At 41.0% G+C, this 23575-nt stretch overlaps 3 protein-coding genes across 3 annotated transcripts; 2 read left to right on the top strand and 1 right to left on the bottom strand.

The window, feature by feature from the left end:
• Nucleotides 1–165: 165 nt before the first annotated feature.
• Nucleotides 166–15176, top strand: LOC128624050 (collagen alpha-5(IV) chain-like). Its single transcript, XM_053651328.1, has 33 exons — nt 166–203; nt 548–601; nt 696–722; nt 3507–3543; nt 3700–3762; nt 4364–4420; nt 4756–4831; nt 5546–5706; nt 6087–6167; nt 6941–7249; nt 7374–7532; nt 7615–7684; nt 7777–7881; nt 7986–8080; nt 8161–8311; nt 8415–8525; nt 8654–8818; nt 8902–8991; nt 9084–9212; nt 9998–10531; nt 10782–10880; nt 11054–11184; nt 11239–11413; nt 11501–11625; nt 11801–11873; nt 12580–12654; nt 12801–12926; nt 13024–13119; nt 13201–13410; nt 14025–14202; nt 14289–14403; nt 14752–14924; nt 15006–15176. The coding sequence occupies exons 1-33, from the start codon at nt 166–168 to the stop codon at nt 15085–15087; spliced, it is 4170 nt and encodes a 1389-aa protein (XP_053507303.1). The 3' UTR covers nt 15088–15176.
• A 299-nt stretch (nt 15177–15475) lies between these two features.
• Nucleotides 15476–17525, top strand: sst2 (somatostatin 2). The gene is made up of 2 exons (XM_053651917.1): nt 15476–16013; nt 17067–17525. Exons 1-2 carry the CDS (start codon nt 15876–15878, stop codon nt 17244–17246), a joined length of 318 nt encoding a protein of 105 aa, XP_053507892.1. The 5' UTR covers nt 15476–15875; the 3' UTR covers nt 17247–17525.
• A 1354-nt stretch (nt 17526–18879) lies between these two features.
• cwc25 (CWC25 spliceosome associated protein homolog) lies at nt 18880–23164 on the bottom strand. Its single transcript, XM_053651891.1, has 9 exons — nt 23026–23164; nt 22275–22447; nt 21746–21982; nt 21456–21525; nt 21217–21368; nt 20664–20727; nt 20388–20581; nt 19319–19486; nt 18880–19241 (listed from the first exon to the last, which is right to left on the bottom strand). Exons 1-9 carry the CDS (start codon nt 23041–23043, stop codon nt 19127–19129), a joined length of 1191 nt encoding a protein of 396 aa, XP_053507866.1. The 5' UTR covers nt 23044–23164; the 3' UTR covers nt 18880–19126.
• Between the last annotated feature and the right edge of the window lie 411 nt (nt 23165–23575).

The raw sequence follows: 23575 nt of genomic DNA, 5'->3' as shown, positions 1-23575 counted from the left end.
TATAGGGAGCTGATGGAAGCCCGGGTCTCCTTGGAGCTCCGGGTTTGCCGGTAATGTTACTCCAGTCCAGTTTTCCTGACATATTCCATGATATGCAACCCTTGTATGTATATTCCTTTTTTAAAAATTTTTTTATTAAGGGTACACCAGGAAAGCAAGGTCCCAATGGTCCACCTGGTGCTCCTGGCTGTGATGGTGCAAAGGTATTAAAGCAGTATTACATTGTTAGATATAACAATAGGTTAAATATGATACATGAAATACATTTCAAGATATACACGGCAACGATAATATAACAACAAAATAATATACATCAAAGAAAGTACATAAAATACATTCAAAGATGTACACCGCAGGCATTTTAGTAATTCCAGCCTTGAACTTAGTCTAGTTTCATTGGTAGATAATTAAAATGATTTTCAATGATTCGTTTATTTCTGACATTTACCTGACAATAAAGCAATGAAATTCCTTTTTTTTTTTTTAAAGTGTCTATATATTTTTAAAATATTCTATAATTTTATCTATATTCATGGTGCTTTCACAGGGAGAAGAAGGCTCTCCTGGCCCACACGGTGTACCAGGTTCACCAGGACACGGAGTAAGAACAACTCATCATAACCTGTGGTTTCTAAATGTTAGAGTCAGAAAATGAAATGAAAATCACTCTGTTTTGTTTTTTTGTTTTTTTTCAGGGGCCACCTGGCTGGCCAGGGCCAAAGGTAGGTGTTTGTTTTGAATAGATCGTTATCCGGGTCGGCTGATATCACCGTACTAGCAAGGCCAAGCCTACTCATTAAAAAGACACTAATATGAGAAGTGAGGCTGGGGCTGATTTCTTTCTAGCCCAGACTGTGGATTCATGCCGCCTACCGGTGACAGAAACTAAACGTACTGAAGACAGACTAAGCGCACACACCGTCCAATAAAAGTACAAATGAAAGGACGGAGGAACAGATGACAGAACGTTCGGCGTTCGGAGAAAGCATGGCGTGCAGCCGGTACAGTGTTACAGACTTTACAAACGCTTTAAAAAGTTTTAAATCAGGAATGCAAGCTGCCAGAGAGAAGTCCGCCAGCTAAATGTCATTTTTCCAATTTACGCAGTTTTCCGTTTAATTAATAAGCTGTAAATATCGACATCGGACAACATTCCACTGGACTGTAATTTATAAATATGAAAAAAAAAACAAGACGTCACCTCGTAGCTGAATGCCGGAGGGTTATGGAGCCGGCCGAAGTCATTCGACGATCAGCAAATGACTTCCGATTGCTAAACGTGGAAAGCAGAATTCGATCCGAATGTTTATATTGATTTCATTTGATTAATAATTTAATTAACGGGTGTTGAATATTTGGACGTGTAGCTACATTAGCGGTGTCCATTTTGTCCCGTGCAGAAGTAAAGTAAACTACAAACACAAAGATATAAGATATAAGAAACCAAAACGTTTCTTGAATTGTTTCTGATTTCCCTCTTCCTCCGCGTGTATGATGACAGGGGGACTCCGTATCACCAGGGCTGATTACAGAAGGAAAGCTTGGACCTCCGGTACATGTACGTCATTCACGTTACTTTCCCGAGACTTTTATTAGAAATCGAGTACAAAAACCTGCTTTCTGAGATTTAACCAGTGTCCCTGCTGCAAAACAAGCAGTTCCAGTGTTTTCCTTCTTACAGGGACCACCAGGACCGCCGGGTCCGGAGGGATTTCCAGGGCCGACGGGTTTAAGAGGCGCTGACGTGAGTTTGGAATATTAATATTAGGCCTCTTTCCTTATTTTAAGCAGTTCAGCTTTTTAAAGACCAAAGACGAATAAGTCAGAAAAGCCCATTCAGGAGTCTAATTAAACAAAATAAAAAATCAAGAAGGTGGGACTGTGGTGTATTTATTAATTATGTTATTATTTAGAACTCAGACTTTTACTTATACAGTTTTCTTACAGCTCCTTGGCACTGAAATGAGCCATTTTGACCGACGATATATGATAGAGGGTTATTATGGTTTTTTTCTCTCTGCCTGCTAGGATGTCCTTGTAGCAATATTATGACAATAAATATATACGAGAAAAATTGGCATATTCCATTTTTTATAACAGCTACATCAACTTGAAAAGTATTTTTTACTACATATGATGCCCACACACACAACCATATAGAAAAAGAAAAATATTAAAATATAATAAAGGATATAAAAGATAAACACTATGCACTATATGTGTAATAAAGTGCAGAGAGAATTTTCTTTAGAATTTTCTAGAAAGTGGGTCATGCAGCGAGACAACCACCCTAAGCGCACGAGTCGTTCTAGAAAAGAACGCTTAAAGAAGAATAAAGTGAATGTTTTGGAATGGCCGAGTCAAAGTCCTGACCTTAATCCAATAGAAATGTTATGGAAGCTGAAGCGAGCAGTTCGTGTGAGGAAACCCACCAACATCCCAGAGTCGAAGCTGCTCTGTACTGAGGAACGGACTAAAACTCCTCCACGCCGATGTGCAGGACTGATCAACAGTTACCGCAAACGTTTATCTGCAGTTATTACTGCACGAGCGGCTCGCACCAGATACTGAAAGCAAACATTCACATACTTTTGCACTCACAGATATGTAATACTGGCTCATTTCCCTCAATAAATAAAAGACCAAGTATAATATTTTTGTCTCATTTGTTTAATTGGGTTCTCTTTGGATGTCTGATGATGTTTTTGGTCATATTTATGCAGAAATATTGACAATTCTAAAGGGTTCACAAACTTTCAAGCACCACTGTAGATATTTGTAGATAAGAGGATAGGCCATGTTGATGTGTCTCTTTTTATAGGGACGTCCCGGGCCTTCTGGACCTCCAGGATTAAAGGTATTTACTATTTTGTGTCTTAGACTTTTTTTTTTTTCTAAAGGTGTCACTATGATAGGAAATGCTGCCTTGTGTGTGTGTGTGTGTGTGTGTGTGTGTGTGTGTGTGTGTGTGTGTGTGTGTGTGTCTTTTAGGGTACCCAAGGACGATCTGGTTCTCAGGGACTTTCAGGTCCAAAGGTACACACTATATATTACTTATTTATAATTTTTCTTCAATATTCAAGCTTTTCGTATGAATATTTTTCTTCGCAGACAATACCTGCATGTTTTCAGTATAATGATGGAACAAAGGATTTTTTTGGACGGTTTATTACCTTACGGGCCGTTCAGATGGCTGTCGATGGACAATACACTGATATATCATTGTATAATACTGTATGTTTAGGGAGATCAGGGTCCTCCTGGAACACCTGGTCCACGAGGAAGGGGAATTTTCTTCGTGAATATTGGAAGGGGGATAAAGGTAATGTGTGTTTAGATTCAGTTCCGGACCGAATTTTTAAAAAATTCGTTTTTGCTTCTTTTTTTTTTTCCTGTAAAACTGTGAGAACTCCTTTGAAAAGCTTTGAAAAGGTGTCATTGTTACTATAGTATATCGACCTCAAAGAATCACCAAACTGATCATTTGCTCAAACGTCTCTCCTCAGGGTGACCCTGGAGACGTGGGAGAAAGAGGCTGTGACGGTAGACCAGTAAGTATTTCTTCAAGCATTTTTCCAAGCTGAAAATGAATTATTTTTTTGTGTGTGATCAGTTTCTCTTTTGAAATGGGTATTCATGGAATCCTGGACGTTTCTTTAAACATACTATAGAGTTAGTACTCGTTTTTCCTCCTTGTAGGGACGCCCGGGCTCCTCCTTTCGGAAAGGTGAAAAGGGGGACAAAGGTGACCAAGGGGAGGAGGTAGATTTAAGGCTTCACTTTCAATACATCATTACCAGGAGTGTTACATGACACTTAGCATTTGCAAGGTTCACAGCTACAGGTTAAGTGCAATTAAATGTTATTATCTATAACTATGTTATTTGTCAACAAATAAATAAAAAATTGTAAACTTGGTGAATTAGTGTAGATTTGATTCTTGTCAGGGCTAATTTAAAACAACTTGACGTAGCAGTAGTGCTGGATACGATAACTCATTTTGCTGTAGTATCATTCCTGCTACACCTTTATTCGACTAATAATATTGCATATTAATAATGTCTTAAAGATGGCGTATTCACTAACGTACTGATATCTTAATGTTTTATATTTAGGGAACTCGAGGACCCGAAGGAGAGCCTGGATTAAGAGGATTTACGGTAATTTTTAAAAATATATATTTCAATATTTTTACAGAAACTCTGTGTATTTTTGTTAGGCCCTCATTTTTACTAAGATTATAAATATACACTGGCTGATTAAGCCTGTCTTCGTATACTGTAGCTATCCTTAAATATGCTTAAATTCTGCCTTTGGTAGTGTTTAAGTATGAGTATACGCATGTGTCTTTAATCGTTTTAAGGGTAAAAAAGGGGCTCGTGGTCCTCCAGGCTACATACCTGGCCCACCAGGACTCAAGGTGTGTGTATGTTTTTGCAAAATTCTCTCAAACCTTCTTTCTGTAACTTAAACTGATACAACAGTCAAGAAAATGCTACAGCTCCGGTTTGAATGCTGTCTTTTCATCTTAACCAGGGAGAGAAAGGTGATTTTGGTCCCCCAGGTCCCCCCGGAGACATACATGAAGTACGTTCATGACTTTATTGTCATAATATGGCATAATAAATTGATATTTAGCATTTTTGCTACAACTCGGATCACTGATCCTATTGTATGTTGAGTCTAAAATCTCTGAGAATGTTATATTACAAAAAAGTAACATTTTAAGTAATTTCCTTTACTGTGGATCTGCAGGTTGCTAGATGTCTGCTCAAGGGATATGAGGGAGATGCTGGTTGTGAAGGACAGCCTGGGCCACCTGGTATGAAAGGTTAGTGGATCTGAAGGATTATATTCTAAATTTATATTAGAATTCAATGTAGCTATAACTCCATGAAACAAGTGAGTTCCTGGGTTCTCTCATATTATGGCAGCGATCATTATGAGCAGAGAAACCACAAAGCACAAATGCCTCTGCCCTGAAAGCTTTCCCACAGCAAAAAATGTCAAATTAGAGCAGTACCTCTGAACGTTACAAAGTCCTGACACTGGAGACTCCTTCCAAAAATGTTAAGCGCTGTGATATAAAGTGGCGTATGACAGAGAATGAATGACTCATTTTTACTGTTCATCTCCGTTATGATTTCTAGGTGCTGCAGGATTTCCAGGACTGCCAGGACGTCCGGGTAACTATACAAATGTGGAGGATATACAGTAGTTAGTTAAAAGTATTAAACAAAATGGTAGAACATGCAGGTAAAATGATATGCTGTGAAAACCTACATATACTGCAGTTTTTGAAAAAAAAAATTCAAATGAGAAGGCTTTAACTGAAAAACTAAATTATTTTAAAACAGACAGACAGACAGATAAATAGTAAATAGATAATGTTCCTAGCATCCATTTTTCCCCAAATGTGTCAAATCTAAAATAAATGAATAAATAAATAAGTAAGAAATTATAACATTTATTTTGAAATTCTTCCTTGTGCTGTATGTACTTCACGTAATGTAGCATGTAACATGTAGCTTGTGTATGTTTGCAGGTTCACATGTCCTTGGACCCACGGGGCCACGGGGTCCGCCAGGTCAAATAGGACCCAAAGGGGAGAAGGGTAATGCAGCACCAGATCAGACTGGACCTCCAGGTAAAGATGGTCCTCAAGGAGTACAGGGGCCTCGTGGAGACCCAGGACCTCCAGGCCCAGTATTTCCTCCAGGTTACAAAACTTTTCTACATAACACTACTCTACACTATTGGAGGTGATAACTGTGGTCTTATTCTTATAATTAAGTTAAATAGAATTAAATGGTTTTTTTTGCATGTCTTTGTTAATCTTCAGTCATCTTGATTATCTCCATGTATAGAATATCCTCCACCTATTCAAAATTTCAAGGGACCTCCGGGCATTCCGGGTAATGATGGCCTTCCGGGACCAAAGGGTATACAAACTGTCATGATGAAATTCTACTACAGGTTGTATATAAAGTAACGGAAGAGTGTTTGGTGACATCTTGACATCATTTTATGAGGTCAAATTCTTAGAAAGTTTTCATATGTATGTAAATTCTTGTTTGTTATTACAGGTGATAAAGGGGAGGCCTGTTATGAATGTTGCTATGGACTACAAGGTCCTCATGGCCCACCAGGCCATCGAGGCCTTCCAGGTATATAATATTATAAAATGTTTACAATTATCTTGAATACATTCACTGTGACATTAACTAAATGCACTTGAAAATTGGTATATTATTTTATACTTGTAGGTATAAATGCCCCACCTGGCCCAAAGGGGGATGCGGGTTTTAAAGGCGTTGCTGGTTTACCAGGTTATGAGGTATAATAATGACAATGAGGATATAATCATTGTTCTGTTACATTACAATGCCATCATGAACTCATTAATTGCCCTCGCTAACATGAAATACCAGTGCAGAATTTTGTATCTAGGGGTGCACTGTTAGTCCATTTGCCTTGTAGGAATTAGAATGAAATTGAAAGTAATGACATGGTACACGTACATAGGTGGACTAAAACGCCAAAAACCTTTACTGAGTGACATACTGGTCTTTCTTCACTCATTAGCCACCATTACAAGCAACAAACTCCTCTTGAATATCAACCAAGCACAGATAACAGAGAGCCAGTGATAATATTAATTAATTCATTCATATCAATATAAAACATAGTTTTATATAGTTTTCGGTCACACTCATTTTCAGTCAAACTTGGTTCATTTCATGAAGTTGTGTGGAACCATGGTTGAATCACTTTGATGCTGATTGTTTTGGTCTGCACCCGAGTGATGGTGCAGCCCAAACACACAGGGTATTCATTTAAATTCAACTAAATATCATATACATGAAAGCATCCTAACTTGAACCTTTATGCAGATATTTGGCATGAGGTATAGTTACAGAAAAAAAAAATAAACATGAAGAGTCATTGTCCAAATTTGTTTCTTAATTGTCTGAAGGGATCTCCAGGGCCACCTGGACTCCAGGGTGTACCAGGAGAGAAGGGAAGTGGAGGAAGCTCTTGTCACATTGGAATGAAGGGAGATAAGGGGTTTCCAGGCTTACCAGGCCTCCCTGGTCAAGATGGTCTCCATGGTTCACCAGGACGTCCTGGATCTAAGGGACCACCTGGGGCCAAGGGTGACTCAGTAAGTAGTACTGCACCTCAAAGGACATTTTCTTTTAAAATTATTTGCATTTATCTGCCTAACTATAGATTGATGTTTTGCTTGGTCCATATAATTTGAAGGATGTGTTCGCTCCCCTAGAAACCTAAACTAAAAAGCAGGCCTACAACTGAGCATTTCATGAGCAGACAAAAGCATTGATCATTTTGTGATTAGAATGTGGCATTAGGCCCCATGGGAGATCCAGGACCTGCTGGGTTACCAGGGATTCAAGGAAACCCTGGGCCAAATGGGCCACCAGGTCCTCCAGGATTTGGAGTACCTGGATTTCCTGGACAGAAAGGCAAGCATGGAGTTCAAGGCATCAGAGGCCCACCTGGACCTCCAGGCAAGGAAGAAAAACATTTTTGTTATGCTGTAAATACTCACCTTTTTGTTGGTAATGCAAAACTTTGATACTTGTTTGGTAGGTGAGAAAGGAGAGTGTAGTAGAAGTGGCACAGGATATCCAAGTTCAAAAGGCCAGAAGGGACTTCCAGGGCAAGATGGACCACCAGGTATGTACTAGGACAGCCTCTGGCATTATTACTGTATCTTATCCTGTTTTACTTACTGGGCCTATGTGTTCACAGGCAGTCCTGGACCCCCAGGTCATCCAGGCACTCCAGGCTTCCGTGGTCCAAAGGGAGACAGAGGCACTTTATTGCATACAAATGTTGGACCACCAGGGATCAAAGGTGTGCATACGATCAATTTATGCATTCTTATATTCAATTCAAATAGGTGCCCTGACAATTACACTTTGAATGTCTTAAACTGTGAGTTTGCAATGTGTATGTAGGTAATAAAGGCCAGTCAGGGCTACCAGGAGTTCCCGGAATCGGCTTAAATGGACTACCTGGACCAGTGGGACCATCGGGAATACCAGGGTCAAAGGTGCAATAGTACAAATAACACTTATGTGCTATGTAAATATTTTGGACATCAGGTTCACTACTATAACAAAGTATCTGTAGGGTGAACCTGGATATGGCCCACCAGGGCTAGAAGGACTGGCAGGAATTCCAGGTGAACCAGGTGTTAAAGGTCTACCAGGAGACCCAGGTGTTCCTGGTTTCCCTGGACCATTTGGAATCACAGGAAAGCCAGGGGAATCAGGCCCCAAAGGTACATACCTCACAAGCAAAATAGGCTAACATACTCTCATATTCTCTAATTATTCACTAATTGCAAATCAAAGGAATCATGTGACTGTGTGGTTTCAATACAGGAAATAAAGGTGCAACGGGTGTTCAGGGATTACCAGGTGAACCAGGTGACTGTCACCTAGCAACTGGTACACCAGGAATTCCAGGAAGTAGAGGTCAACTAGGCTCCAGAGGTTAGCCAGCACATGCTTATCTCAAATATGGCCATGGGGTTATGTAAACATGAACTACTTAAGAAGGTATACTATGACATTTTTTCTTGTTAAAAATACCTGTCTTACACATACAAATGCATTTTCAGGACCAAGTGGACAGAAAGGCATTAGGGGGAGCCCCGGTGTGCCAGGCTTTGGTAAGTCTGGTCCACCTGGACCCCTGGGACCACCTGGGTCCTCAACACCGGGAGCACCAGGGCCTCCTGGAATACAAGGTCTCACAGGGCCAAATGGACATCCTGGTGTACCAGGTAACATGTGTGGAATTAACCCAGCCATATTCTGAAAAATGTGAAAATGTAATTTTTTTGTTGATTCTCTAATTGGTAACCAGGACCCAAAGGTGAGCGGGGGCCACCAGGACCATCAGGTGTTGAAGGCCCATATGGCGCCTTTGGACCCACTGGACCCCCTGGACCCAAAGGTCAGGCACCAAGAAAAGCTGCAACACACACACTTGCCATTGATGTTTCAAAGTAAGATCGACAAATAAAGAGTTACATTTTCTGCTGACAGGGTCTCAGGGATTGTCTGGAGAAAGAGGTCAGAAAGGGCTTCCTGGTGTTCATGGAGATCCTGGAGTATCTGGGCCTCATGGTCTTTCCATGGTGGAACATGGGCCTATAGGAGACCCAGGTCCACCAGGTAAGTATCATCCAACAAGCATACACTTTTTGTGAAAATATTTGAATTTTTGAATGTTTTATGCTAGTCCACTGTTGGGAATAGCTTCCATATCTTAGCATTTTATAATATTTCATAACTTTTACAGCAATTCTTTTTGGAGCCTATTGCAGTGCTGGGTGTGAGGCAAAAATAAACCTATGATGGGACCCAAGTCCATTGCAGCGCACCCTGCACATATACATTCGCAGACTATTTCACACTAAGCGCCAATTTGGAGTCACCAATTCACCTACATGCATTTTTCTGGAAAGTGGTAGGAAACCAGAGAACCTGGAAGCGGCAACACTACCCACACCAAGGCAATTATACCCAATTCAATAAAAATTTATTTTGTATTAAACCTTAATAGGCCTACCAGGTTTACCAGGTACAATGGGAGATCCAGGATTACCAGGAACTAGAGGAATTAATGGGAGCAATGGGATACCAGGAAGGCCAGGAGCACCAGGTGCATGTTTGGACATATTGTACAAGCATTTGTGAGAGAGTTATGTTCTTGTATTGAAATCTGTCTTATTAGTTAAGGGGTGATCATTTTAATTGATTGCTTTCTAGGCCCTGTTGGTGATAGAGGTGTTGACAGCTACGTTCCTGGTGAACCAGGCAATATTGGGCCTAGAGGTGATCCTGGATTTATAGGTTTTCCTGGTGGGTGCCACAATTTATGGAGCTGTGTAGTTTTTATTCTGTTTTCAGATTTTCTGTTTTTGCATTTACTTGGTGGCATATATTTGTTTCATAAGGTCCCCAAGGTATGAAAGGAGAGCCAGGTGAACCCGGAACCACAGGTAGCAGAGGAGAAGATGGGGCTATTGGACTCAAAGGACACAAAGGCGCCCGGGGTACAGGCATCCTGGGGCTTCCTGGGCCAAAAGGGCAAAAGGTAGAAAATGTTCTCCCTATTTTGCATTCCTTAATACTTCATTACTTCAACTTCAATACGTATGTGTTGTATTATCACAGGGAGAGCCTGGATTTGGAAGTAATGCTGCATGTAAAGGAGAGAAGGGAAATGTTGGATTTCCTGGTCCACCAGGTAACCCCGGGCCAACAGGATCTCCAGGAGACAGTGGAGCCCCTGGAATTCCAGGTGAACACTAATTTAGTGATCACAGTTATTGCTAGTGCTCTTATAATGATATTTGTTCATGTAGTTCTTTTTATCTTTCTAACTTTTTTCTATGTGCCTGTTTCAGGGCCCCTAGGTTCACCTGGTCAACCAGGCTTGCACGGTGCCCCTGGACCTCCTGGACCTACAGGCCCAAATGGAGATCAAGGTACATGTATATTTATACTGTAGATTATTCACTTCTTGCCATCAGTGTTGACTTGATTATTATCTCCCTAAAAGTTTATTTTTGTAATGTTTTTCTCTTAAGGTCCTGATGAACCATAAGCTTTACACAATGTTCTGTCACTGTATATCAAACAGTTATTGGTAGAGCATAACTATTTTGGATGTATAGACAAGTCAATTATGTTTTGGTTAGAATGAGTAATAGATGCAAACTTTATGTCTGGTCACAGGGACTCCTGGTCCTCCTGGTCCTCTTGGACTTGTTGGCCAAAAAGGCAACCATGGTCGGGATGGCTTTCCTGGACCACCAGGTCTAAAGGGAGATAACGGTAGAAGCCTACGTTCATTGAATTTCATTCAGTGTGCTTTAGCCTAGCATTGACTATATATGGTATTTATTTGCGTTAATTTTATCACAGAAAACCTAATATTCCAAGTCGTAGAACATTCGGAATGTACTGTATAACATGTAAGCTGCAAACATGTTGCATATTTTTTTCAGATTGTACGAACAGCATTCCAGGCACAAAGGGACATAAAGGGCAAGCAGGCGAGTATTTAAATAAACACTGTACCTACATTCTAACCGTAACTATTTTGCATAATTCCAGTGTATTTTTTGTTCACCAATTTGTAATAAAAGGATATCAGGTTTAATTGTATTCTGCCACATTGTCAGGTCCAAAGGGAAACAGGGGACTTAAGGGTAAACCAGGTAATGGGTTTCCCGGTCCTATGGGAAATAAGGGACCCCCAGGGCCACCGGGACCTTATGGTTCTCCTGGACATCCTGGGGCACCAGGAGAATGTTTATCTGGGGGAAAAGGAGAACCTGGTCTTTCTGGGAGACCTGGAAATCCTGGTGAGGAGTCATTCTTACTTACCAGCATCTCTTTCACTATTTTCAGTCAGGATCCTAATTTAAATTTGCCAAATGTCTGATTCACAGGGCCACAAGGCCCCAGAGGCCCTCCAGGACTTTCCCTAATGAAAGGGGACAAGGGAGACAGGGGATTGCCCGGTAGGCCAGGTCTTAATGGAGAGAGGGGAATCCAAGGACACCCTGGTCTTCCGGTGAATTACTCCTCTGAGCTCCCAATCATCCCAATTTAAGCTCCCAGTTCATTAAACTGCATATAGCCTATAAGTATGAATGCTGTGCATGGCTTTTGAACTAGTGTCTGTTTTTTGGACTCTTCACCAATACCTTAAAATAACATGCCTAATTTTATTTTATCAATGCTGGCAGGGACCTGCTGGTGTTCCTGGTGCTCATGGGACAAACGGGGACCCAGGGCTTCCTGGCCTTCCTGGCTCTCCTGGTGAGAGAATAGTCATTTGTATGAGACTGCATGAATGTATAAATGAATGATTCATTTGACTGCTAACTTCTTAAGTTAAATCTACTGTAAACAAGATTTTTTTGTTGGAAAAAAAAGATTGAAAACTGAAATAGTAAACATCTCTAAAGCATTGAGCTGCTGTGAATCACCCTGGCTGGCTTGTGAAAGTCAGGTTTGGTGAAAGTTTATGGATTGATCTAACGGCTATGTCACAGGTCATTATAACTGAGATAGAGACAGCAAAATACATGAATGACACAAACAATTATATATTTCAATAATATTATGGCTCTTTGTGACCCAAGTGACTGGAGCTCAGATTACAATAAACCTTTTGTCTTCAACAAGGGCTTGCGTTTTATCTAGCTAGCTCATATTTCAGTCATGTTGTCATGTAGTAAAAGCAGCCTACCGCCAGAGTAGTGAATACTTGGCAAATACCAAATCCACATACTATATTAAATTGTATTTTTGTAAAGCATTGTTGCAAAGACTGACTCTTATAATTGTGGGTTGTGATCATCTTCTAAGTAATTATTTTACTCACATTTATTTTTTGTGTCTGATTGTAAACTTTGCACTTTGTGACCGTTCAGTAATTCAGAAAATAGAGAAATTATGGTATGTTGTACATAATAAAGGGGGAACTTTTTTGTTTATAACCAGTTATGTATTTTGCATGCAGGAGAACCGGGAGATCCAAACTACAATCTTGGACGGAAAGGTGAACCTGGATTTAAAGGTGTTCCTGGACCACCAGGTTAGTCCATTCTGGAATCAGCTGTCTCAGTAGTCACAGGGATCTTTGTAGTCTTTGTGTTAAACATTTCGGTAAATACACGTGTGCATTAGAATATATGAAAATGCACAGTCCCCATAGTTTATATGCCTTGTGGTCTATCTTAGGTCCAGATGGACCTAGTTCTTGTACACCAGTAATTACTCTGCCAGGGGATCCTGGGCCAGGGGGAAACCCTGGAGATCGTGGGCCCTCTGGATTTGCTGGGTCACCTGGAATACCAGGGCCAACAGGTGCGGTGTCAAGTTTGCATATTACTGTTGGTGGTGTCCATATTAAAAAAGAATCTGTTGAGAGGTTTATGTTATGGGAACATCTCTTTTGGTACAGGCTTGCAAGGCCCCAGGGGACCTCCGGGCCAAGATGTTCCAGGACACCCCGGCTTCCCTGGACATAAAGGAGATAAAGGAGCACCTGGACTACCAGGTTGGTGCCCAACTTGATACACTTTTACACGTGAATGCATGAATAAATGAATGAATGTAAATACAAATGGTTTCTCTTTAGGGCCAGATGGCTATGCGGGGCAGCCAGGAAAGAAGGGTGCTCAAGGGCCTCCAGGAAAGGCAGCACAAGGAGCTCTCGATAGCTTCCTTCTGACCAGACACAGCCAGAATATCCAAGTTCCCAACTGCCCACAAGGAACCACTTTCATTTATTCAGGATACTCACTGCTGTTCATCCATGGGAATGACAGGGCACATGGACAAGACTTGGGTAACATTCACGCTAACAAAGGATTGGTGTGTTGATATACAGTAGGAGACATACAGCTATAGAACCGTACAATAGAGTGTTTCCCTATCAGAAAGAGTTCCAACCCTGTTATGAAGCTAAGACCCCTTAATTTTCCACCAAAAAAAACAGCCAAGACTGTATCAAGTATGAAGACAATTTGATTAAATTGGAAATGCCTGACAGGCTCATATATTTAAAAACAATTTCTATTCATTTGCAGTTTGTACTACACACTTAGCCAATTAGAGCCCCTATTCAATGAGAGCTGCATGAGAAAAATCTAACAGTGTCTGAGGTCTGAACCACATACAAAAGTTCATTTTAATAATCTGACTGGGCCGTCCAGAAATTCAGCTTAAGCATCTGCATACACCCAGTCTGAAATCGGAGAACGTTCCTCGCGTAAATACTGACACCTCTGAATATGTCTTTTAATGCATAAAGGCATAAAGGAAGCTTTTACAGTCATTTAATGTAATGAAAGAAGCTCATTGTTGGTATACTTACAGTACTGCCAAATCGTTCTTTTATTTGTACACAGCCTGTATCTTTCCTTTATCATGCCTTGAAAATATCTTGTCTTCTTTCCTCAGGAACATCAGGTAGCTGCCTGCCTCGTTTCTCCACCATGCCCTTTCTCTTCTGCGATACGGAGTACACCTGTCGCTATGCCTCGCGTAACGACTACTCGTACTGGCTGTCCACGGATGAGCCCATGCCCACCAAAATGGAACCGATCAGGGGGGACATTCTGGCGAGATACATCAGCAGGTTATGAACCAGGATAATAATAACTTATAGATTAGACATATTACTAGAGATATAGATTTCATGTTGGACTTGCATCTTTTTAACAGATGTTCGGTGTGTCAGAGCACAGCCAATACCATCGCCATACACAGTCAGACTACACAGACACCCAAGTGCCCCCAAGGCTGGTTTTCACTCTGGACTGGCTACTCCTTTGCCATGGTAGGCCTTGAGATTTTCTTGGCTTTGGTGTGTAATGAGCTACCTTAGTTTTGCATTAGTTGCGAGACTGATGTAGCCAACAAGTCATTACATTACATTACATTACATTACAGCAGCATTTGGCAGACGCCCTTATCCAGAGGTACTTACAATTATCTCATTTATACAACCGAGCAGTTGAAGATTAAGGGCCTTGCTCAAGGGCCCAACAGTGGCAGCTTGGTAGTGCTTATATTTGAATTCATGACCTTCCGAGCAGAAGTCCAACGTCTTAACCACTGAGCTACCACTTACCAGTCAGCTACAGGAATTATATGCGCCCTTGGTAATGATCTTTTTCTCTTGCAGCAAACCGGTGTGGGTGCTGAGGGCTCAGGACAGTCCCTCATCTCTCCTGGTTCCTGCCTAGAGCATTTCAGACAAGTCCCTTTCATCGAGTGTCATGGCCGGGGCACGTGCAACTATTACCCTGACTCCTACAGCTACTGGCTGGCTTCCCTCGACGTAGAACAGGTGTTTAGGTGAGGTTGAAATCCTTGTTACTGTTTTATTTTTTCATTTAAGTCCAGTTTAAATCAGAGTGTGTGTGTGTTCTCTTACAGTACACCCAAGCCCAAAACAGTGAAAGGACTAGCCATGACGAGTGTCATCAGTCGCTGCCGTGTCTGTATGAAAATCAACTAAAAGCAACTTACTATAATATATTAAATTTCCTGTTATCACGTACACGATAGCAGGTTTTCTCCTTCTTCAAGTTAATAAGACAAAAAAAATCTCACAGACACTGGAGACTCCTTCCATAAATGTCAAATAAAACTTTTCTTATACAACACCTCAGCGTATGAACAGCTGTTTTCTTTTCTTTGTGAAATAACATTTTAATCCATTTCCATTCAGTTTACATTTTGTGTGTAAGTTGTTAGTCCAGTATTGATAAAGTAAATGTAATTCTGACTCGATATTTCCATGTTCCTGATGGTCAATTCCTGTTTATATCCAAAACAAAAGCTTACAATTGTCATGGAATAGACAGGCCACATAGTAACATTACCAGAGTAATGAGTAAATTAAATCAGGATGCTTTTGGATGGGAGGAAGCAGCCAGGAGTCGACCACCTGTTTCCAGGTTACTGATGCTGACATGGGGTCATTGAGAATTCGGTTACTGTAGAAACACTGCAATGCAATGGACACCCATTTGCAGTTTATTAGCATGAGCCACGTGGTGTACTGGCATTCTTTGTTTGGGCAGAAGTGAAAGACCTATTAGCTGATGGAAAAATAACATAAAGTTGATTGGTATCTCAGTCGAATTCTGGACTCTGAGCCATAAAACTTTTCCAAGCGAAAATGATTTAATTTAGACGTGAAGAAGGGAGGCGTATAAATAGACCCACAAACCAGAGACAGACGAGAAACAGAGCAAGCAACAGAACCCGCCCAGCTCGAAATCCTCACCAGCTACCACGAAGATGTCATCTTCACCACTCCGTCTCGCTCTTGCCCTCATGTGCCTGGTCTCAGCCGTCGGTGTCATATCGTGCGGCCGGCCTCATGTGGTTTTGAATTCGGCTCTGGAAGAGGCTCGCAACGTCCCGTTTGGAGAAGAGGTTTGACTCAAGAATGCCTTTGTGAAATGGAATAGATTGTGATAGCTAAACTAGGAAATATAGTTTAAATGGTGTGTACTAAATAGAGAAGGCACGATTATAATACTCAGTGTCGGTTTGGACTGAAATGAGCAAAAAAAAACAAAAAAACAACTGTGCATATCAGAGAAAAACAGAAGGAATTTTATCTCATCTTGTAATATCAGAGAATTGCTTTAAGAGCAACATAAAGCAGGTTTTTATGTGGAAAGAATTGAACTGAATTTAAAAAGCTAAAGGTTTTGGGTAAGTTTTTAGCTATGTATGTATTTTTCATTAAGAATTTTCTTTAAGTGAAGTGATTCAGTTAGTATTTAAAGCTTAGTTAGTATAATATAGTATAAAATTTATATATTTATATATACATTTATATTCAAGGTTTCAGTATCAGTATCATGCCATCTCTACTACTAACAATAATATCGACTTGACAACGTGGTACGACCCAATTTTCACTTAACCGAAACATAGGTGAAACGGAGCTGGCTAGCTAATTGCTAGTTCATTCAGCGTTTGATGTTCAGAGCAAACAAACAACAAGATTTGAAGGCTTCCAAGTTCCCACTTCCATTTTTATTTACCTTAAATGTAATTGAAATTTTGCCCAGAGAAATATCGGGTTTGGGAAACTTGCTATTTTCATTTTACACCCAAACTACAAGGCTAAAATAGCTAACAAGTAATCAAAGTCAGTCTCAAAGGTTCTTCAGCATGACCTATTGTAATCACTATGAACGTGAACGAAACCGTGAAATGGAACACTTTAACGTTATGATGGCGGCCATCTTGTAAAATCTTGGGCAACATTCTTAGCACAGTTTGGAAAGGATCTAGAAAAGTACAATATATGCAGATGATAGTTTCACTTTGAATGCAAATTCATAAATAAGGACTTTTGTGTAAAATAAAATAAATGGGTTAAAGGATTCTACAGTCGTTATGTGAGCTATATATTGTGCAAGTTCTCTTAAAGTGCTGATTTGTCTCACCATCAGTGCTGTGTTTTCCGTTCAGGTACCAGAGAGACTCACTCTTCCTGAGCTCCAGTGGATGCTCAGTAACAACGAGCTCACGCCCGTTCAGGTGGAAGAAGCCCCTCGCAGCAGGCTGGAGCTGGTCAGGAGAGACAACACGGTGACGAGCAAACCACTCAACTGCATGAACTACTTCTGGAAGTCCAGGACAGCATGCTGAGCTCATTTCGACCCACGAGCCAGAGCCGGGGGCACCGTTCAGCCCGTTAACATGCTGCGAATCACTCACCATTCCCCTCCCCTTCAGCGTACACCTCTGAGACAAGCAGACATGCTCGTTCTCTGGCTTCGAGCACACCAGAGCCTCGGTTAATTATTTTTAATTTTAGCAGCTGTAGGAATTGTAGAACATGTACCAATATTGGGTGCCAATTTTATCCTGCTCTGAAGCACAAACTGCTCTGAAATAAACAATACAGCATTAACAAATAGAGGTGTGTGTGTGTGTGTTTATGTGTATGCTAAATTCCACTGCTCACAAATGTTCCTGCTAAAGCTAAAGTGCTTTGTGATCTGGTGTTTTCAGATTTAGATTTTCACTGAAACTTTCCCCAAATAAAAATTTACTGAACATTCAGGAAACCACATTATGTAAAACATTAAGAAACACAACCTTAACAGCAAAAAATTCAAGGCACGGTTTGGCTAATCTAGCTAGCTTACAAGCAATCACTGTACAAGCAATACCATCTTAGCATAGCCACAGAGCTTCCAAAACTTATATTAGCTTAGCATGCAGTTAGCAATATGGACTACGTTAATGGTGCTAGCTATAGCAAGAGACAGACTGAGTAGAGATGGGCCATTGCTTAAAGTTTAACTGTGGCAGCGTGTGATGCTCATAATGGTGGATTGTTCCAATGAGGAAAAAAGCTAGTCAGGAAACACCTGGCTTACCAAGATGGCCGCCAAGTGGACAGACTTCCCTGCTGACAAAAAAAAAAAAAAAACCCAATGGAAATCCTCATAGAATTTGCAATGGTTTTAATGGTTATAATGGAAAGTGTAACAGTCCCTGTAGGTCACTACTAGTAATTCATTGCCCTCTATTTGTGTTATGTTATGTCTACCATTAAGGACCATGGTAATAGTTTTAATGATGGTTTGATGGTTTCTATTGGGGGTTTCTTCGCAGCAGGGTTTATTTGAAAGACTTTACTATAGCTAGAGCGAGAGCGGGAGAGAGAGAGCTTACCGTCTTTGTTAAATTCAACAGTCTTACGTTATGTACACCCTATGAAGCCGATTTATTTAAATATTTGCGTTATCCACGTTGCTACATAAACGAAAAACAGATTCCCTATGTAAATGCGGACAGTTAACCATTTTTACATCACTGACGATCACATTACCTGTCCACAAGAGGAATAAAACACACCCACAACTGCATCGTCTTGACACTCAGGTTTTGCCATTGTGTAAAATTTCGAAGGTTTTCTCTCATTTTATCTACTGATCGACTGATTGGTAACTGTCCATGCTGAGAATATAGTCCTGGATTCCACCTTGGCTGACTTACAAGCGGTAACGACGACGGCCGAGCGAACGGGTCCTTGGAGGGGGTGTGTCTTTAACAAGCCTGACATACGAGCAATTATATAAAATAATCATTCTTTCGATATATATATAAATATATATATATTTTTTAAAATTAAGACATGACTACATTTCATGTAAACGCACGTGATTACATTTTCACTTCTCAGAATCAGACCATTTTTTTTTTTTTAGATGAATACGGTGGTGATGATTCTGTACCTTGAACTACATACGAAATCAACACAGAGATGAACTCGAGTGCATGGTGGGGTTTTTTTTAAATCACTTTTAAAATACAAAAAATTCACAGAAATGAGTCAATTAAAATTCTAAATAAAACTGGTCAAAAATACAAATCATGACAAAGACAAACCTATTTTTTTTTTCCCTGTACAATTGGACCACTAGGCACATTATATACACATGGTTTAAGGAGCTTTAAAGAAATAAAATTATCTGTACAAGTTTGTGTAATGACGGCATGCTTTCTTCTTCCACTCTTCATCTTCTCATGAAGTTCTTCTCCAGAGACGCAGGGGTCCTCTGAATGGAGTGGATGTTCCTCTTCACCCGATCCTCCACCGACGAGGTGGCAGCACTCTCCAGCTTCATGTTACTGTACAGACGGCATGACGTTAGGAACGAAGGGACATTACGTGTCCCAGATAAACACAACACAACACACACACTTACTGTAAGAACGTGGCCTGGCTCCTGTGTTTGGCCTTCTTGGCTTGTTCGGTCTCCATCTCGTCTTGTCGTTTGTACCTCTGCACGTTGCGCTCTCTCTCCTCCTCTCTCTCGTGGGCGAAGGCCATCATCTCTTTCCTCTTCTTCTCCAGCTCTTCGGCCGAGAGACGCCTGAGAGAGAGGAATTTATAGCTACTGAATGTTTAGGGCAAACAAAAATTTTTTTTTCCCCTTCCAATTCCAGATTCCAGATATAGGGCTACCGTAACATTTGAACAGTTTATTATGTCAGTAACCTACGCATGTGTAAAATAAGCAAGTAAAAAAACCCCCCCGAAAAACGAAGGAATAATAATAGCATGCGTGATTTTGAGCGAGTGCGTAAAAGCAGCGGTAACACGAGTGCCAGCGTTCACACTCTCGCCTGCGTGGTCTTATGTACAGCCGGAAGATTTAAAAGCGAAATCCAGTAGAAGGCACGTCAGAGGCAACGTTTACTGCCGTCGTCGTGATTGTCATCTCAAATTGAAAAACACTGATCTTACGTTCAAAAGTATTTGCTAATGTAGATAATCCAGAAGGCTGGTACATCAAGCAGACCTTGTGGTAGGTTGGAAGGGGACACGGGAGGTTTATGTTCAAGAGCAGCATGTCAAAATAGCGAGTATTAATTTAAACGTATCCCCCCCCCCCCCCCCCCGAAAAATATTCGCACCCAAGATCCCTCTCGTATATATTTCTAATATTCTTTGTAAAATAGCTGAATGAAACAAAAAGAGGAGGCTGTGACTTTTTCTCAGGATCCCGTCTGTAAACCAAGGTTTGTATTTTGGGAACCCCTGGAGTAAATTATTACACGCTTACCTAAAAGCAACTGTGGACCAAAGTTTAAAAGTTGGAATTGTACAATAGTAGTGATTGTAGACAGGCTGCATTGTCTCAACAGATACATACATTTATACACACGGCAACATATAGCTATATAATAAAAATAAAAAAAGTAATACTCGTTAAAAATGAGAAAATTCTAAGGCGACAGCGGCGTTCGCTGTGTGTGTGATCTGAGGCGTACTTGCTGTAGTTGGTGCTCTGTGGTCTGTGATGGCGGTCTCTAGGTCTCGACGGGCTCGGAGCTTTAGATTTGTGTTTCCTGTCTGGATCATGAGGTGAACGATTCCTCGTTTCTTCTCTGGAACCCAGCGGAGAGCGACTCCGGTCCCTCCTGTGGGTCGACTCGGACGACTGATACGACCTACCTGCCAGGAACTACAACAAAACAGATCAAACAAATCAGCTCCGGGCTAATTCCATCGAGTGGAACTGTGTGCGAGTGAACGTAGCTACACACCTGCAGTCCGTAGGCAGATTTCTGATGCGGATGAGAGCTCGTGACTCCATTTTCTTCCTTTGACCTGTTAGAACAAAGATTTTTCTCTCAATAAAACGAGATTCTCAGGCTTAGCGGTAATACTATCTCGAATTAAAGCATCTATTGACTATTCCAGGCTTCCCTGAGACATCTACGAGGTTTACAGAGACGGCTAGTTTGCGAACTCTAGACTGCTGGCTAAAGTCTAGGGCGGAGAACCAAACTGTAACGCTATAACATACCTTTGAGTTTAAAATACAAAACGTACGGTCACTAGAGACGATCCCGAGTTCTCTAGCGCGACAACTTCGCAAACGAGTAATGATAGAAATTCTACAAAGATAAAATCACCTGACCACCAAATAAATGCCTTTTTCCTCTTATAGTATAATATCAGACTCTCTCACTCCCTCCTGATTGGCTGCAACTCCTGCCTGTCACCGTGGAGCCGAACTTCTTTTTGGGCCTATTATAACTGTCCTCATGCACGAAATGATGTAGGTTAAAGCGAACAGGAAGTAAACAAACCCACCTGTGCTTTCTGTCTCCCTCTCCATCATCGCTGGAACTCCTCCGTTTGTGCTTCCTGTCTTTCCTCCTTTCCTTTTCATCTCGCTTTTCCTGCTTTTCCTTCTTCTCCTTCTTCCTTTTCTTCTTTTTCTCCTTTTCTAAATTTTCGCGCAACTACGGAGAAAGAAAACAAAGATCAGCGTGGCGCTTCGTAACTGCCGAACACTCTGGCGTGCCGTGAAGGGCGTTCAGACGACTCACCATTTTGCGGATCTCTTTCATTTTAACGGGATTGGTGAGAACGCTCCTCTTTTTTTCCTCCTCACGTTTACTAGAAAAGGAGAGAAGAGACGTTATTAGACGCAACAAGCAGATATGCAGCTGTGGCATATATATATAAAGGAAGTCACACGAAGGTTGGCGGTTACGATTAAGGGTGTGCCGCGGAACCAGGACATCCGAGTTCAAGGTTGATCTCTGCACTCACTAAGGAACGCGTTTGGGTAAACAGGTCTATAAATAATAAACAGCGAATTATCGGATCTCCTCACCGGATCTCGAACAGTGGATCTTCTCTTATCTTAGAGGCCATGTCCAAGCTGGAGATCGAGGTGGTGGAGTTGAAGATAGAGCCGGGCAGGAGGCCGGTTTCGGCAGACGGTCCGCTCTCGGGTTCCTCGTACTGCTGAGTGATCTGCTTATCGATGGCACGACCCAGGAGGTACTCGTCACGGGAGAGCTGTCCCCCTGGACCCTGATACATCCAGTCCAGGCGCTCATCCTTCTTCCTGAAACACCAAAAGTACATAGTGGTGCATCTTAACAAGAGACTCAGAAGACACTCAGACGGTATAACACGATGCAAATCGCCGACTACAATCAAAGCCGCTAATATTTAGCTCTTTAACACTTCGTTAGTTGGGTCGTTTGTAAAACGAACCCGTCCTTTGACCGTAAAGGAACCGGCAAAAGGTTTTTATACGACGGAAAGTGTTTCCGTCGTATATATAAAAAAAAACAACAACACTGGTTCACTTTAATTTCAACATGTTAATTTCAAGACGTTATGAGAGCACACACTTTACAGCGCCCGTTTCCTGCGCGTATTTCGTGATTTCCTCTCGAGCTCGCTCGTCTTTCAGCTCCTTCTGCAGCTCTTCTATCTTCTTCCGTTCAGCTTCGTGTTTCTGCTCGGCTTTCCACACACGCTCGATGTTCTTCAGCGTCTGTGGATGCCAGCTTTTCTTCAAGTTCTGAGGAAATGGGGAGGGGGGGGTTAATATGATCTTCAACAGAAAGCATCGTAATGAAATTGATCACTTTGTTGACATGTTCAATTCTCCCCCGGGTTAACGGCAGACAAATATCCGAATACAAACAAGTATATAAACATAATAAATATTTAATAATAACATAGAACAAATAACATATTTAAACTTTGCCTTAAAATCCCAGCTGTACTATTGAGTTTACGTTAAGCTAAATATTTGTCATTTCGTCCCCGTGTGCTACACATTTTCAAGTAACCAATTTCTAGCACAGATATTATTCCTAGGAGTTTTATGTTAATGAGCTGATATGAACTATGAACTAGATTGTTAATATTTCATATTTAATACACCGTATTAGCTGTTTGTACATCATTTCCACACATTAATCCTTAAAAGCTAAACGGACTAAACGTAATTTAGCCTACTAGCATATTAGCTAGCTGCGTGCTAGCTTAAGTCGAAGGGAAGGCTAAGCTAAATACATAGCTTTAACCGGGAGAAAGAAAACCCACCACCATTTTGGGGGAAAAAGTATTTAGATAACTTAGCAAAATACGTACAAGATCACCGCCTCCCATGTTGATGAAGAGAGTACAAGGAAATACGATCTAATATTTGGTAGATTACTCGAACGCTCTTTACACAGTTTCCATGACTGTTTTGGAATTGAGGACGAAGCTAATTCCGGTCGTAATGCGCATGCGCTAAAAAGTGAGGCTCTTTCGAAGGAGTCGGCTCATTTGGTTCAGTTCACCGATAAGAGCCGACTCGCCGTTTTTTTTTCCGACTGCAATGAACAACCGCCCTATTTCTTGTAGAAATGCGCGTGCTCGAACAGTGTGATTCAAAAGCTTCCGGCTCTTCTCAGATCATTCGGCTTGGTTCACCAAAACGAGTCGATTCTTTCGGTTCTCACTGCCATTTTTCTAAGGCGGGGTCAAGTTTGTGATATTATGATATTGTGTGATTGTTCTTTTTTTTTTGTAAATATGCCATTAAAAATTGTTTAATGAAATCTCACTCTACCTCATAATTGACACAATAACATTACTTTGTGCTGCGATTTATAAACTGTGAATGATTAAAATATAAAATAGAAATTATTATTAT

The sequence above is a fragment of the Ictalurus furcatus genome, chromosome 20 (assembly GCF_023375685.1).
Source record: "Ictalurus furcatus strain D&B chromosome 20, Billie_1.0, whole genome shotgun sequence".
Taxonomy (NCBI): domain Eukaryota; kingdom Metazoa; phylum Chordata; class Actinopteri; order Siluriformes; family Ictaluridae; genus Ictalurus; species Ictalurus furcatus.
This window is presented reverse-complemented; position numbering and strand designations above follow the sequence as displayed.